The sequence below is a fragment of the Phaenicophaeus curvirostris genome, chromosome 18 (genome assembly GCF_032191515.1).
Source record: "Phaenicophaeus curvirostris isolate KB17595 chromosome 18, BPBGC_Pcur_1.0, whole genome shotgun sequence".
Classification (NCBI taxonomy): domain Eukaryota; kingdom Metazoa; phylum Chordata; class Aves; order Cuculiformes; family Cuculidae; genus Phaenicophaeus; species Phaenicophaeus curvirostris.
In genome coordinates, this window is record NC_091409.1 from 6961768 (window position 1) to 6978187 (window position 16420).

Below are 16420 nucleotides of genomic sequence, written 5' to 3' on the forward strand. Positions count from 1 at the left end.
TGATGCCTCTGTCACCTCCTTGGGCAACCTGCACCAGTGCCTCACCACCCTCATTGTAAACAATTTCTTCCTTGTATTCAGTCTAAATCTACCCTAGGAAGCTTAATCTGGTAAAATTCTGAGGTGAAAGCCAGAACAGTGGTAACAATATCTGTGCATCTCTTCTTCCACTAGCATGACAACAGTGCAGCCAGAAGAAGCAGCAATTACCTCCTCATCATTGCAGGCTCCAGCCTACAACTATTTGTGGTGGGGTCCAGCAAAACCCCACTGAGCTCTCAGCCTTGGTTTATAGTTGATCAAGCAACCTACTGCTGCATTCCCACTGTGTCTGCCAGAACTGGATTTCCAGGATCTCTGCTAGAAAATCTCTACAACATCTCACCACCAAACACTGCAGCTCCATCTGAAATGCCCTTTGTTTGCCAGTTAGTGTCTCAAACTCTGAGCAAGAAACTTTATGTGGCCGTGGAAGCCACCACCAGGAAAAACTTGGCAGCCGCGAACCCTGGGTTACATCTCATGCAAAGAAAGCATCCTTTGGCTGAGCGATCTGCAAAGGAGTTTACTGCCCTCCACCTCCTGTCACTACGAGCTGCTTCAGAAATTCATCGTACTTTAAATGATTCACTCAAGTATCCATTCAGTCCCAGTTCATAGATTGCAGAGTCTTTATTACACAGCCATATATTTAGCACTGGAATAGTTCTCAGCAGTACTAGCAGCCCTGTCATCTAAGGAATAAAACAAAGAGCCATTATTCATCAGAAGGGAGACAGAGTCTTTATTGTCTGAAGCCATGGTAGAGTTTTTCTATCACCCTATCTATTCTTTCAGGCTGTCACACAACTCAGTTTTAAGCTGCTTTGGTGGCAGCTTTGGAAGCCTGAACACTTATGTAGCGTCTCATAGCTAACTTCCAAGCTAATGTTGATCCTGAGCACAGCGATTCAGAGGCAGGAAGGTTAACCTTCACAGAAAAGCCTGATGTAGACATTAGTCTCTGGCTAGGTCAAGAATAAAAGCCATGCAGGGTTATTTAAAGACATGAGGAAGGATGGCTCTGAGGAGCAGTGGATGAGTGTGCACCGATTACATCCAGAAGAACTGGGTTTGGGCTCTGGTCTGATGTCAGAGATTTGTGCAGACTGTAGGACCCAAGAACACACCGAGCTGTGCATGCCCACTGTCCTGACCTCACACTGGTGTGGATCCTGCTGCCCTCCTCTACGGTGTCATAGTTTGCTTGGTGGGTGTATGTCCAGCATGGAGCTGGAGGACTCAGCCCAGTTCTCTGTATTGAGGCACCTGGTGATCTAATACCTTGAGAAGTACTCAGCATGAATCACCCTCCACCCTGCCTAGAATCTGCCTGACTTCCTCTGCATCTCACGGGAAAAGAAGTCAGCTTTTGGACCAGGAGACCTCTTCTAACATGAACTTCAGTGATGGAAATGAGTGCATTAAATGCAAACGAAGCAGCACCATTCACAGAACCAACTACCATCACAGTCTCTTCAGGCTTCTTGAGAGCATTTGAGAATCTGCCTGTGTCAGCACAGTGGCAGGATAAAGAGCACGCAGAATAGATACCTCTGAGAAGGTATCATGCAGGGGTTCTCACCAGCTGCTTGTACAGCGAGGCAGCCCCGTCCTTGCCTCAAATGTCTCCTCTCAGAATAATAAGATGAGAAACTTGAAGATCCAGAATCCTAAAAAGTGGCAGACATTTGAGAGGAAATTGCCTTTTCCCAGCTTTGTAATTTGTTTTAAGGCTCACAATCCCACCTCCAAACCCCCATGCTCACTTTTCTCCACATGCTCAGAAAGCAAAGGACACATAACAGTCTGCAAACTCCCGTTACGCTTCTCCCAACACCCTTTCTCCTCCCTGCTGAACAGCCAGGCTAATTAGCCAGACTGTATTCTGCACATATTTAGCATTTCTGAGTAATTAGGATAATCAGATTTCTCCCCTAATACTGTACATATACGATATAAGCAGGTGTAGTGCCTTTCCCACAATGATATCACAAAAAGCGCGTTGTCTGCTGGCGCCAGGGATGCCAGCCGCCTGTCAGAGACCATTCTCATCTCACACATGGAAATCGGCCGTTAACGGATTACAAGTAGCCATGGGAAATTAGGAACTGGGTTTTATTTGGCTAAGTAGCCAGTAGTCTGTGCAAGCATAGAGTCTTCAAATCTGGCCAGAGATTTGGATGTTCTCTTCATCATCCTCCAGGGAAGAGCTGCAGGAGAAGCTCTTCTGTGCTGCAGCTAAACAAGAGGGGTTGGGTCCAAAACCTCAAAGGTGTTTTGGGTTCTGGAGAAGTGCCATAGTTCACCCAAGTCTGAGGACTCAGGTCTTGGTCATCCTCCACAGGGTTTAATAGTCTATGGATCTAGGCCTTGTCTCTGTGGAATTGTTGTCTGATAAAGACATACCTGTGGTCCCTACTGCTTTCAAGGCTTATAAATTAAGGTCAAAGACAGTCAGGCCAGGCCAGCTCCATTGCATCCTGCTGAGGGAGGATCTTTGATTTAAGAGGAGCTTTTCTCCACTCAGCTTCACTCCATAATTCCTTCTCAGAGAAGCAGAAAAGCTTTTTTTAATACCCATGACTACGTCGTGGTTATTGGAGCATTTGGACATGGTGCTTCCATCAAAATGAGACTATTTCCCTCTTAGTAGAGTATCAAGGGTCCAGCATCTCTGAAACGAGGAAAGGACACTGCCAAGCCCCATAGCATGGAGTTAGGCACTCCTAAGTATCTGGATCATAGCAGTAATACTAAGGAAAGATGCTGCCACACGCCCTCCACAAGAAGACCATCTATCTGCTGAGCTTCAAGTCGGAGAAAAGTTTTGTACAACTTAGAGAAAAACCCAATATACTCCCAACACAATAAAGCCATTTCTAACATGCAGGGCTATGTTCTTAGTGTAGCACTATAGAAATAATGTCCAGCCCTCCCAAATACAAAACAAACCTGAGTAAAGCCAGGATTGAGAATCCTCCTGATCTCCAGGGAGGTAAAACATCCTGGTACTGAGACTGAGCTCTGGTTACTAGAGAGGTAATTTTCAGGTGGGGCTGAAAAGAGACAGTGCCAAGCTGTTAATTGTGGCAAGGTGTTTATCTGTGATGGATGAACACACCATACAGAGCACTCCATGCAAGTTACACTCAATATTTTGTAAGTTAGGTGTGGGTAATAAAATGCTCCATCCTCTTCTTTAGTGTCCTCTATCTCACCTTCCCTGTTCAGATGAAACGGTGCTTACAGATGAACTATCTCCAGAGAACAGCACTTAGGAAAAATCATTCAGCACCAGATGCTTTAATGGGTCCAAGGCTGTTGTCAAAGTCACCACAGACACAGGACAGGTTCCTGTTCCACAGAGAAGGGTCACAGGAGGCTTCTTCCAGGCTTTGTATACTCGCTGTTAGTGTATATTCATCTGAGCACCAGGATTAATTTTTCATTGTCTTCATTAGCTCTTGAGGAGAAATGCAACCCAACTATCCTCAGTAATAGTAAATTGTTGTTCTTTCATATCGTTGACCAGGTGACTGGTTGCTCAAGTGCTCAGAAATGAAGGAGAGAGCCTGTTCCTTAGGTCAGTGATGTCCCAGGTCTGTTGGGGATGGCACAACAACACAGGGAAAGAAACCAGGAGAACTGTGCTGAGTAGAGAGGTCCTGTTGCAGAGCAATGCCCTCCTAGACCTGGGAGACCAAGCCCACGGGCAGCTCTGCAAGGGTGTAGGATGGAGCGAGCTGGGATGAGAAGCCTAGTGCATGCCACTCCAGGCACCCCATCTCCAAAGATCTCATCAGGGGGATCCTCGGCTACTGTCTTGTCTCCACTGAGATCAGTGCAATGAGCAGCAAGTACGCGTGGTTGCCTCAAGTGCCAAAAGGGCACAGAGGTTGGATCTCTCACACTCAATCAGTCCTCCCACCTCATCACTGTGCAGCAGAACCACCAGGTGCCTTAATGGGGTGGCAACTTGTGTTCCCACACTTCTAAAAACCAGGATGTGGGTGGACACCTGTGCGCTTGCTCCATTGGTGTAGAAAAAATATGATGGTGGTCCTGGTTTTCTAGAATTTTGAGCATTGCATGAAAAAAAATGGAGATAAAAAATAAAAAGGGGAAGCAAGCAGATATTTTGCTGGCAGGAGAGCCAGGAGAGCAGGTGGGATGCTGTCTACAGGGCTGACCGGTCCCTGAAAGGTGGCAAATGAAGCTGGCACAACGACTCCTGATGTCTGCCTTCTCCAAGCAGGTGATGAAGACAAGCTGTTGCCTTGATTCCCACAGTATATTTTCATTAAGCAGTGGCAGATGGCAGCGGAGGTCACCGCTTCCACACCATCATCCTTTCAGCCGAAAGGCGTCAGGGAGTGTGACACCTCAATTACCAAACCTAGATTCACCCAAACAACATTCACAACGAAAGGAGAAGGGGGATCAGAAAAGCTGCTCTCCTAATTTCCACAAATCCTCACCTTTGAGAGAAAATCTGGGATGTGCGCTTCCCTGATAAACAACATATTTGTGTCTAATATCCTGACACAGAAGCAGCTGGGCTGAGAACAAGCCACAGACACCAGGAAAATGGCAATTAAGTCCTTGTGGAAATGAGACCAAAAAGCATTCCCTGGAAAAGACAGTTGATGTTCAGGAGCTACAGCAGAGACAGGGGAGGCTCTATCGATCTTGCCCCAGCAGAGAACTGCCGCTTGTTCCTCTTCAGCCTGTGAAGCCTCAGAACATAAAGCAAAAGAACACTTCTGTTCTCTACTTCCCAAGGACTTTCAGATGTTGGCCTAGGGCTCAGCTAACCCCGGGAGAAGCCAGAGCAACATCACCATTGACTTTTCTGAGTTCAATGTGAAACACAGATCCAATACTCTAGCGAGAAGAAGCACTTTTATTGAAACCCCAACCTCATCCCCATCACTACCACCTACTTTCTTATTATTACTCTACTACTACTGATTCCCTACTTTTCACTACCACTAATTCTTGCTTTTGTAATCTCTGTTATTCCCGGCAAGAAGAAGATGGAGTAAGATTTGGATGCTTATCAGAATCCATGAGCAAGTGAAGCAGGAGCCATTTATTCCTCTTTTGAAATCTCATGTCATGATTTCAGTAATACTATGATTCTGGAATGATTATGAAATATCTCGGCTTGGCAATTCTGCAGGGCGTTTCTCCAGTGAGTTTCCTTCTACCACAAAAATATCAAAGCCCATTGGCCTATGAGTCGATAATGAGTCAACTCAGCAAGGCACTACCCTGCAGCAACGCCCAAGCCTGTGCTTTCTCTTGAGGGCTTCCCCCCGTAAGCCCCAACACGAGTTGGGGGAGACACAGTGACATCAGAAATAGTTGGAAGATGAAAACTTCCAGTGTGCACAACTCCAAAGGGAAAAAAATAAATCCATCAACCAACTTCTTTTTAGTGAGAATTTTCAATTTTTTTTTATGGAAGTTTGAAAACACTTCTGAAAAGTTCAAAATATTTGGGGTTTGGCACAATAAAGCCCCCCATCATTTTCAGCAAACATTGCTAAATGCCAAAATATTTTCCTGTTTTTTGGCCAGAAATGTCCTTTTTCCCCCCTCCTTGTGCTCTGGAGACAGGGAATGAGAGAAGATTCAGCTACTTTTGAGAGAAAAGTTTCCACTTTGTTGAAAACTCTCTTCCTTCCAAACTCAAGGACACAGTTAGGTGCACTCCTCACTTCTACTGCAGCCTAGGAGAAGAGGGGACAAAGGGAATCCTGCAAGCTTAAGGACATTAAACCACAAATTATCTCTGGTGTTGTTTCTACTAAGAAAGAAAGGTTTAGCTCTACTGACCTCAAACCCAATGTTTTGTTAATGGGAAGGGAAAGCTACAGCTGGGGCACTCACTGCTCACTGGATCGTATGCATTTTCTTAAGTGCTCAAAAAGCAATGGGCTATTCCAGGGTTTTCCTGGAGGAAAAGCGATCACAATCTGGCCTTTGTTATCCAGTTAATTCTCCAAGAGTTGAGGGCCCCCGAGCAGATTCTTGGAAGAGCTCCATTTTACACCCCAGCCAGAATGATCTGAGTTTCCGTATATTATTAGCACACAATACAGCAACGTCAGCTCGGAGCTGGAAGGCACCGCACGCCCTTAACCCCACACCAGCCAGGGGAGAGGTTCCCCATCAGGGGAAGACTGTCTCCACCTCTTCTTGCATGGCCCTGGTGCTCTGAGAGAGGAAAAAGGGGAAGGCAAAGGAGCAGAGAGTGGCCAGGAGAAATCAGAGAGCGGTCAGGCAAACATCCTGTGTCAGCCGAAATAAAGCCTTAGTTCTCCACGAGGAAGAGTTGACTTCAATACCACCCTACCCTCAGCTGCTGCTTGGCTTGGACTTGGCCAAATTGCATTCCTGGTCTGGAAGCGCTGGGTGGGTTTGGTTAGGGGTCACAAAGAAACGCGGTTCCTGTGAGTCACTTGCTGTCTCCACCACCGCGATGAGAAACACGGATGTGGGCTGCAGGGCAAGGCACAATCTGCAACAGGGCATGTCTGAAACACACACCCATGCCCCCCTTCTCTTGTGCTTCTCAGAAGCTTTTTGACTTAGCCCACTGTGCTGCAGCAGTACCGACTCCAGCTGCTCAGGAAAAGGAAGAAAAGTAAGAGAAATCTCATGCAAAAATTCAACTTTTTGTAAGAAAAGCTCCACAACTCCAAAATTAAAAATGTTTGCCAGCACAGCAAACATTTGCCAGCACATTTTTGATTTTTGTCCAAAATATTCTGGCCAAAACTCAGGAGAAAAACTCAGAATTGTCTCTGGAAAGCAGATACTTCTCATGAAAATATTCATTTAGTCAAATCCCCAGGTTTCTACTGAAAGTCAGCTTCAGTGGAAAATGCTGACGAGCTCTATTATTGGCACAGCTTTAATTTTCCTTTGTCTGGAGCAGACACGGAGAAGACAGCATCTGTCAAACGTAGTCTTTAGGCTCATGTTATTATTTAGCCTGAAGTATTGTTCAAGGTCTTCAGGAAAAGTTTGAGCCACCACAGTGCTAGGTGCTGTGCGTGAACATGAAATATAGTCCTATCCCTACAAGGATTATAATTTAAGCATGAACCATGGAAGAGATAAACAGCTGGGGAGAGCACAAGGGAAATTTGGAGGGGTCCTGAGCAGCGTGATGAGCAGAGGGACACAGAGCTTCCCTTTGCACCTGCTCTTGCCTTGAGCGCCTTGTGCTCAGCTGAACCACAGCCGTGTGCGCTCAGACCTCCCTAAAGAGATGCATCAAACTGCCCCAGCTCCGGAGACAGCGGCAGAGGAAGGGAGAGACAGGTTCTTCCATCCTCACACTGCCCTCAGTTAAAAAACTCCCAGGGGCGAAGAGGAGAAAGCTAAGAAAGGCATTTCCACAACCCCCAAAGTGCAGATGCTGCAATCTGGCTTGCTCCTTACCTTGGGTAGGAAGATGCTCCACCACCCTCCCTCTTACAGTCCACGTGTTCTGATCCAATCAAACCCACCTATTCTAAATCATGCTTTTGTTTTTCCCTTGCTCGACTTGCCTTGCAATCCCACCTACCCGCCTGCCACGTTCTCCTTGGCCCCTCACCCCCTGCGTGCAACTTCATCCCTTTATAACTCAATCAAACCGACAGGATCGCTTCAGTTACAAGAGACGGTAGAGAAGAATCTGTGCTGCTTTCAAATAGTTTCCAGAACCGATCACCCCCTTCTGTAAGAGATTAAAAGGGCATCGCTAAGAAGGCAGTGAGGGAGAAAGAGAGCATGAGGAAATAAATAAATAAATGTATATAGTTACTTTTGATTAGTCTCAATATGCAGTCCCATCCCAGGGCGCCTTGTTCTGTGCTCATTGGAAGTATTAGTCACTTTTTCCATTAGAAGCTCTTATTCTAGGGGGATTTATAACATATCTGTAAAATTGTCTCCAGGCTTTTCTTGGCATCTGAGCTCTCAGTCCTCGGACAGAATGTAAAGAAACTACAGTTGTTTGATTTATAGGGACAGGGCATGGGGAGGGAGGGAATTTTTCCATGCTTGGTGGAAATAAATTCACATCGTGCCTTCAGCACACGATCACTCACTGCTCCAGAAAATACACCGTTTGGCTGCAATCTCACGCTGGCAAAGAGGAAAGAAGCAAATCAATGACTTTCTAATATCTCCCTGCCTGACATCCAGCCCTCGCTTGTGGTTTCTCACCGTGATGCACCCAGTCCATAGTCCTGCTGTGTGCGACAGTCTCTGTCTTACCACTCAGGTGTGGAAATCCTGCCCTTGACAAGCTGTTTTCAACCCTAATTTCTTCTAGGGACATTTCTTAGCCTTTTGCAGAGGCTTTCCTAGAAGTTCTGATTTTTCCCTGGGGAAAGCCTATGCCTCATTTAAGTTTTGCTCGTGTTCCTTAACCTGAGAGCTGGGAGAGATGAGCAAAGGCTGTCAAGATGCTGTAGGTAACATCAGTGCCTGAATGGTAGAAGTGTTCAGGGTAAAGAAAGTGCTGGGAGGTGACAACACCCTCAGGATGCACAAACTCTGGGCACCCCATCCCCTTGCTGATGGTCTTCCTCTGTGCTGTGGCTGAGAATAAACCCATCTGCAGGGTGGCCTTGACCTGTGCCCATGTTCATCTAAAATTCTGCTGAAGACGAGTAGATCGTGGAGAAGGGAAGGATTAGGGACAGTGACACACGCCAGGATCAGGAGGAGGAAGAGCCAGAACCTTTTCACAACCTCCCTGCAGCACCAATCGATGAAGAACAAGCTTCATGTGGACGTTTCAAGGAAACAATAACCTAAAATTGGAACATGGCAAATTATTTATTCAAACTACAGCCTTCCCTCCCCCCTTGATTAGCAAACCACTGGGGAGTCAGCCCTGATTTTCTTCAGACAGATGCATACAGCTCTCCTCTATCTCCGCCACAAGCTCTCAGCCCGTGGGGGGCTGAAGATTTAGTTGGTATTCGTGTTGTGTAGCAGCTCCTTGAATTCGCACTTTGTTCTGCTCTCCAACTGGATCACAAACTTTTTCAGTGGGAGCACACACTGCAATGATGAAGATGTTTGTTTTCTGGCCTTTTTTCCAGGGAAACCTTTAGACTGCAGTGTGCAAACACTTCCTCATGCAGCCAACTACTTGCACCTCATAATAAAACTGTCTCTACAAAGCACTGCAACCCAAATTCCTAACTGGGTTTTTCGTAGGGGGAGGGGGGTGTTTTATGTTTCCATTCATCACTTATAAAAAGCCCCAATGAAACTCTGAGGAACGAACAGGAGTGCATGTAAAGAAAGATTGGAGGATGCTGCAAAACTGAAGTGGAAATCCCAGCGCTGAAATCCTCTCCCCATTTAAGTCAGGGGCAAAACCTCCACCGAGCATAGAAAAGCCAGGATTTCGCCCCTGGGATTTTGGTAGTGGGGAGGCACAGAGCTCAGCAACATACAAGGAAGACTGTGAAGGGTTCAAAGTATCAAATGAAGCAGAGCAGAGACATGAGAGGAACAAAGGAAGTTCACGTCGTTATAATTTATTGATGATCTTGGCCTGATCACTTCAGCGTTCTGCCTTAACAGAACCCACCCTGAGCAGCGTCGAGTCCTGCAGGTCATTGAGGGGGAAGTGATGTAACCATTTCCAGGCAGTTTGCTCAAAATTATAACAAATCAAATTTAAAAAAGGACCAGGCTGGATCTCACCCTCACCCAAGCACTTGCTGCGAACCATCCAGGATCTCCTGACCTCACCCCCATTGGAGGGCGGCTCCAGGAATTCCCTCACCATAGTTCGCATTTTTCCAGCCCTACCAATTCACCCAGCAAGCGCCATGGGAAATTGCTATGGCTGAGGCATCCAAACTTGCTTAAGAATGAGCCAAACTGATTCTTTTCTTCAGGGAGGAGGGTCTTAAGGAAAATAAAATGCTGGGGGTTCTTTGTCCCTGTATCTTGGATACGAGAAAACTCCCACGCTTGTCAGAAATAAGAACAGCACCGGCAGCTCAAGGCTTTCTCTCTTTCCTATTCCTTTTTATTTTCTCCAGCGTGTGTGAGCTTGTGCTTCAAAGCAGGATGACATCGCGATGGGTTTAAGAGACAGTGAGTGTTGAGTTGCCGGTTTCTAATGGAATACAGGGTTCAGCTGCTTTATTCTGTGATCACGCGTGATAAATCAAAAGAAATAATCCAGGAGACTAAATACACTCCGCAGCTATTCAACTCGCTCAATACGCCTAGTGAGAAGCTTAGTGCAAGAAAACTCCACCACTTCTATTATGGAATTTGTTTAACTATGAGTCAAACCTTCCATCCACATCTTCCGGCGGTGCTGGGCAGCGCTAACAGGGATGCATTCCCACCTTTTTCCCCTTCAATTTTAGGCTGATGGTTTACCTTTAAAAACTAACAGACACCCAGTTTTTCTCTCCCACCTTCAGCAAAGTGCCCCCTTGGCAGCAAACACTCTGCTCTCACCGCCAGCAACTCCAAAACAAAGAGTTTTAACTCGACGCGCCCCTTGGCACCACCTCACCGTTCCCCAGAGCTGGCAGGGAGCCTGCCCTTTCTAACGCCCCAAAACAAAGCAAATTTGGGAGAAGTAAATGAAATGAAACACATCGAGGCTGTCGTTTCCTTTTTAAGGCTGGAGGAGCCCTGGAGCCCAGTCGTTACTGACGAGAAGGGGACCTCCAGATCCCGGCTGGATGCAGAGACACTCGGGGAACAACCAGACCTTTGTTTATCCCGTTATCTTCTACATCGCGAGGACAAGGAGCCCGTGCCCACCAGGAACGACACTTTCCGCACAGCGGGAAGTTTATTCCTAAATACATCTCTCCGTATTTACAAGCACAATCTATCCGAGCATCACTCCTTGCAACCCAGCCCAAAGCCCTCCTGGGTGGGCGTACAGGGTGGGATGCGGGCGAGCCCTTTCTTGCAGCTGAGGACATAGAAGAGGCTGAAGGTACCGGTGGGTTTCGGCACGAATGAACTTTGCTTTGGCTCGGTTTGGTTTGGTTTAGTTTGCAGCATCCCCGCCGAGCCCGCCGGGACCCCTTTGGCAGAGCGGTTCTGTTCAGTTCTATTTTATAAACTCAGATGTATGCATGCAGAACTTTTTTATTCTTCCTCTCTAAGCGTTTCTCGGAGTTTGAGGCATCACTAAATTGCCCCGCGGAGCCAAACCTCCTCGGAGCGCAGCCCGGCATCCCCGCACCTCCCGAGAAGAGGCTGAGGAGGGACCGCAGCCTTCATCGTCCTTAGGGGAGCCGAGCGTCCTCCTCCCGGCCCCGAGGAGCCGGACCCCCGCGTTGTCCCCCGTCCTCCCCCCGCACCCCGCATCGCCTCCACTTACCAGCTGCAAAGTGCAGAGGAAAATGAGGGTGCAGCGCCCGGTGCAGCATCCCATGGTCCCCGAGCAGCGGCAGGGGCAGCCCGGCTCTCCGCGCCCCGACCCGCAGCTGCCGGGAGCGGGGAGGGAGGGGATGGAAAAAAGGGATGGGAGGGATGGAGGGAGGGAGGGGGGGAGGTCGCGGCGGCTGCCGGAGCCCCTCCGGGAGCCGGGGAGGAGGCGAGTGGGGCCACAGCTTAAAAGGGCAATGCCCCGCCGGCCGCTCCGTCCCAGCTGCGGGCAGGGACTGGGGTGGGATGCAGCCCTGGTGGGATGCTCCCGGCCAGAGCCCTCCCCGGGAGGCTGAGCCAGGAGCCGGAGGCAGCTCCTTCCCCACCCCCTGAGCAGCCCCTGATCTTTTTTCCCCCGTGGTGGGATGCTTTTCTCCTCGCGGTGCTGACTGGGGGTGCCCGGTGGGGCGGAGGGGGGTGCTGGGCAGTATCAGCTGCGTGGATGGGGCACTGAGCCTATGGGGCATCCGAAGAGATGAGGATCGGGAGTTCCACTCTTCCTTCCACGTACGCCCATCACCCTCCTCCCCGTGTGAGCTGGCAGGCTCACCCTAAAAATTATGAAGCCTAGAACTAACCTAAAATATAATGGTTCTTCCTGTAAAATTTTTCGTTGAGAGTGCATGTGGAAGACAAACTCAGAAAGAGGCATAAGACAAGGAATTATTTAAAATGCACATTTGTGCGTATTTTAAAGCATATACCCAGGCTTGTGAGTGAATCGCAGCTGACCAGTAGCAGAAGGATGTAGGGGAGCATCTCTCTTCTTCCAAGAACTTCTACATGACCTCTACCAACCACTCACCATACCCTGCACCTGTAGAAAAGCAATCCAGTCTGCTTCAATTGCAAATAGAGTGAATCCATGGGCACACAATCACCTCCTCTACATGCCCAAGTCCTTCGCATTGCCTCCTCTCCAGAAGGAGAAGCAGTGTCCAGAAGACACCGGATCATGTCACCCCTCCCTGCTCTATCCGTTTCTGGTCACCTGAGGAGCAAGTCACACACCACACGCTGTGATTGGGACAGACTTGTTGCTAAGCTCAACACAACAGGATAAGAAGCTTTGGGAGAGACTCATCCTATGACAATGTCGTCTCTTTGTAGTCTCCAGTTTGCTCCCTTACTCTCAGGCTGTTCCTTCTTACTCTGTAGCAAGTCAGGGTTTTGTTTCTGTCCCCAGAACAGGATGCAACTTCATACCAAGAGTTCCTATTAAAATAAGCACACCAAGCTGCTTCTTACAGTGGTGTGAGAAGGAGGCGGTAGCTGAAATGATAGAAGTTCTACCATTTTACTCGAGGAAAGCATTGCCTGACTATACCCCAAGGAATCGGGATTAGTCTAAGCCGCTATGAATGTTAAAAACTTTGTAATAACAACATTATTGTTATTCAAATCAGCCACAGGGATAAACAGAACAAACAAACAAGTAAGACCCAAATACCTGAGATTAGGAGACAGACTCTGAATTGATCACAAATCCTACTGGTTTTAAATGGTAAGTATATTGATTATCTGACCTGTGCACTGTGCATAACCAGGGTATCAATTAATGCAGTCAGATACAATAAAGAACATTTTATTATAGGCGAAAGGAAAACACCTAGAGAAGAAACCAATTTACTTCACCCAGAGAACAGTGGCCTGAAAAAGCCTTGACAGCGTTCGTATTCCTAGGAAGATGGTTTTGGGGTGGCATGGGCAATGGAAACAAAGACCAGTTTATTTTTTAATGAATGCAGATGAAACATTCCTTACAAACTGCACAGGGAGGTCTCACTCTGCACTGTACAGTCAGGCAACCTGACATCAGAATTAAAAGGGGAGCTCAAGTGCCAAAAGCAGGCTGGGGTAAGGCTGGTGTGTGTCACGGGCTCTGGAAGCTGCTGGGAAAAGCATGTGGAAGGCTGGGTTACAGCAACGCAAGTTTGTACCTGACCTTTGTGCCATTTCTTAAGGTTTCCTGCATCTCCTGTACTGTCTCCTGCTTCTAAAAGCTTCCCATAACCATAGCTATTTTCTAACTCACTTGTATTACAAAGAAGACACCATGTGAAACAGCCAAAGGTATCGCAACTGAAATATTAAGTGTGACATAAACAGGATTTTTTTGATAAGCTAAGTAAAAGGCAACCATGTGTTGGCTGGGACTCCACATGCATCTGAAAGAGAACGCACGCTCCTTAAGAAGGGTGAAACCACAGGGATAATGTAACCTGTATTTCAAAGAGAGAGACTTAAAACTCCCAGAGCCTGTTCTTATCATCTTCAATTGTGTGATTTCTTATCTGTGCTGGGATAGCAGGAGGGCTGGACACAGAGGAGATCTGCCTTTAAACATCCAGGTAGCCCCACTGAGCTTAGTGGAGCTTCTTACATCTTGAAAGTTGGACACTTGCTTTAGTACTGTGGTCTCCAACCTTTTTTGATTAGGGACACCAGTGGAGGTGCATTGAGTTTGAATCTCCCAACAACAGCTTTGGGGTTTTGGTTACTTTTTGCAGGCCAATTAAAAAATCTCCTGCAGACCTCCAGAAAATCCTTTATTTCTGCGAGATGAAATATTAACATAGCTGAATTTGGACCTAAGTGAATAAAACACACAGAACTTAGTCCCTAATCATGTTTATTTAATTAGTAGGTGGATTAACAAGGCACCATTGCATGAAGCAGAGCAGAGGCTGCCAAAACACAGTGCAATTGCTGACAGGCAGTAGCCCACCAGTGATCCCACACATGCACTTGGCTCGGCATGGCCCCAGCAGCCACCAGCATCTCCTAGAAATTGTGTGAAGTCCTGATCACCTGAATTCCTGCATGAGAGCTGCAGGGCCACACATCAACCCTGAGAGTTTAACCCGTGAAACCAACTGCAGCTTTAAATTAGCGACAAAGAAAGAAAACCAAAATTGTTCAGTATTCTGAATTTTTTACTTCCTAAAGTACAACCTCATCCTCAGCTTTTAACAGGCAATATGTTGCTTCGAGAGTCCAATCTGGACATCAAGACGGATTTCTCCTGCTTAAGGCGTTTTGGATGGGATTTGAGGGATTCTCAGCAGGGACATTAATCCTGATGTTTGTATACAGAGCAAGACAACTGCAGGCAGCTCCATTCCTCTCCTTCAGACAGCCATCAGAAGAAGACCCAGAAAAGGGAATTGGTCAAGCAGTCATTATTGCAAAGGCTACGCCACAGGTATGTCTCAGGGATCCTAGTTGTTTCTTTTTTCCTCCTTTAATTCCCGAGGATGCCCCTTCACCTTAAGACCCTGATGCACTTGCTGGTCACATCCTGATTTCATGAAGGGAATGAAATCCAGTTGGGAACCATCCTCAGTTCAAATGATGCTCCAGGGACTGAACGTCCCTGTTCTCAGCCACAGCTCGAATCAGGAACCTTTTCCCATCCAAATTTGTTGTGCTGAGGGGATTACACACATCCAGCTACACAGCTAGGGGAGATTAACCTGTGACAAAAGGACCTTGTTAGCTCTTGTTCCTGGCTAATTACATCCAAATTACTTCAAGAAGTCACAAGTTTACTTCAGAAGAAATCAAGAAACAAAGTTAGCAAGCTTGAAACAAAGCCACAGTACCTTACCACAGCTTGTTATCTCTTATATCTGCAGCCTCCTTGCTCTGACAGATCAAGACGAGCAAGAGAAGCTGAAAGTATTAGCTGGGGATATGTCTCTTCACAGCCCAAACCCTGTAATTGTCACAACTGCTGAAAGCTACAGACAGTTTTACATCCCACAGTACACGTGGGGTGCCTTATTCTGCTCAGTTAATTTACATTCCCCTCCTCTCCATTTTAATAACCCCATCAGGGTCACAGTGCTCTATGATGTCTAGTCAACCACAGTGGTGTCCATGTACTCCAACCTTATCAATGCCACATCAAAAAGGCAAAGCGCGCCTGTCCCGGTGCTTTATGGCCCTATGAGGTAATCAGCCAGCTCGCTCCCCTCCTTCGGGACAGACAGCAGCCTTCCCAAGGTGGCATGTAACAGCGTAATTCTCTATCACAAATTAGAAATAAGCCCTGTTGCCAGTCATCTGACTGATGGCAGCTTTCTACTCTGTACAGCAATATTTCACAGGGGACACGTTGAAAGCGATCAATGGCAAGTCTTCATGGAAGAGGTGGGTGAGATGCAAAGCTTCCTGCTACAGGGCACTGTGGATGCCTAAAATGTAGATGGGGTAAAAATGGGTCAGGATAAATCATCTTCCTGTGTAGGAGGACAAAAAGACTTTAGCCTCTGCCCTGTCTCCTTGAAAGAGTAATGCTGGATGAAATGACAGGACCTATCTGCTGGTGACCAGAGGCTGCCACCTCTCACCTTGGGCAGCTGTAAGGACTAGATGGGTGATGTTCCGATGTGTCTTACTTTTTACATAGAAAAGGGTTATTGAAGACTTTTTACATAGAAAAGGGTAATTGAACCGGCTAGAAGTAGAAAAATCATGAAAACAAAAGCAAGCACTTGGGACCTCCAAATTTTAAAGTTGTAATTTTTTAAACCTCCCGTTACCCTGGGGTAATAACTAGAGAGTTGTTACAGAGCTCAGCTGCTCTGGGACTGAAGCCAGCTGAAGCCAAGACTCTCAGTGCAGAAGAGAGGTGACAATAGCACGGAGATATCCTTCTCTCTAGAGGGAGGGGACAGGCAAAGAAGCCCAAACTGAGCAGCATTGTAGCGGTACACCCCCAGCAGGTGAGGTCCAAAGGAACCACACTCTGCTGTTCTGCTGTTCTTGCAGCCTGGTGAATATATTGGAGAGAAAACCAGCCCTGTGAGAGCAAAGCACAATGTTTTAAAAATTGTTCTCATCTCTGTACAAGAATGGAAACAATCTCAATGACTTTTATGCTTTGAAACGGTTCCTCAGCAGCCCAGGGCAATCTGTAAAATTTATCAGAACTGGTGTGTGA

The 16420-nt window shown here is 47.1% G+C and overlaps 1 protein-coding gene across 3 annotated transcripts in view; it reads right to left on the bottom strand.

The window, feature by feature from the left end:
* NKAIN4 (sodium/potassium transporting ATPase interacting 4) overlaps positions 1-11728 on the bottom strand; it is a 52107-nt gene extending 40379 nt beyond the window's left edge. Inside the window, exon 1 of one of the 3 annotated variants that reach the window (XM_069872171.1) lies at positions 11426-11728. In XM_069872171.1, the coding sequence (XP_069728272.1) occupies positions 11426-11479 (54 nt within the window). In that variant the 5' untranslated portion in view covers positions 11480-11728. The remainder of the gene's footprint in view (positions 1-11425) is intronic. The other 2 variants (XM_069872169.1, XM_069872170.1) reach the window with 2 other exon arrangements.
* Positions 11729-16420: the final 4692 nt, after the last annotated feature.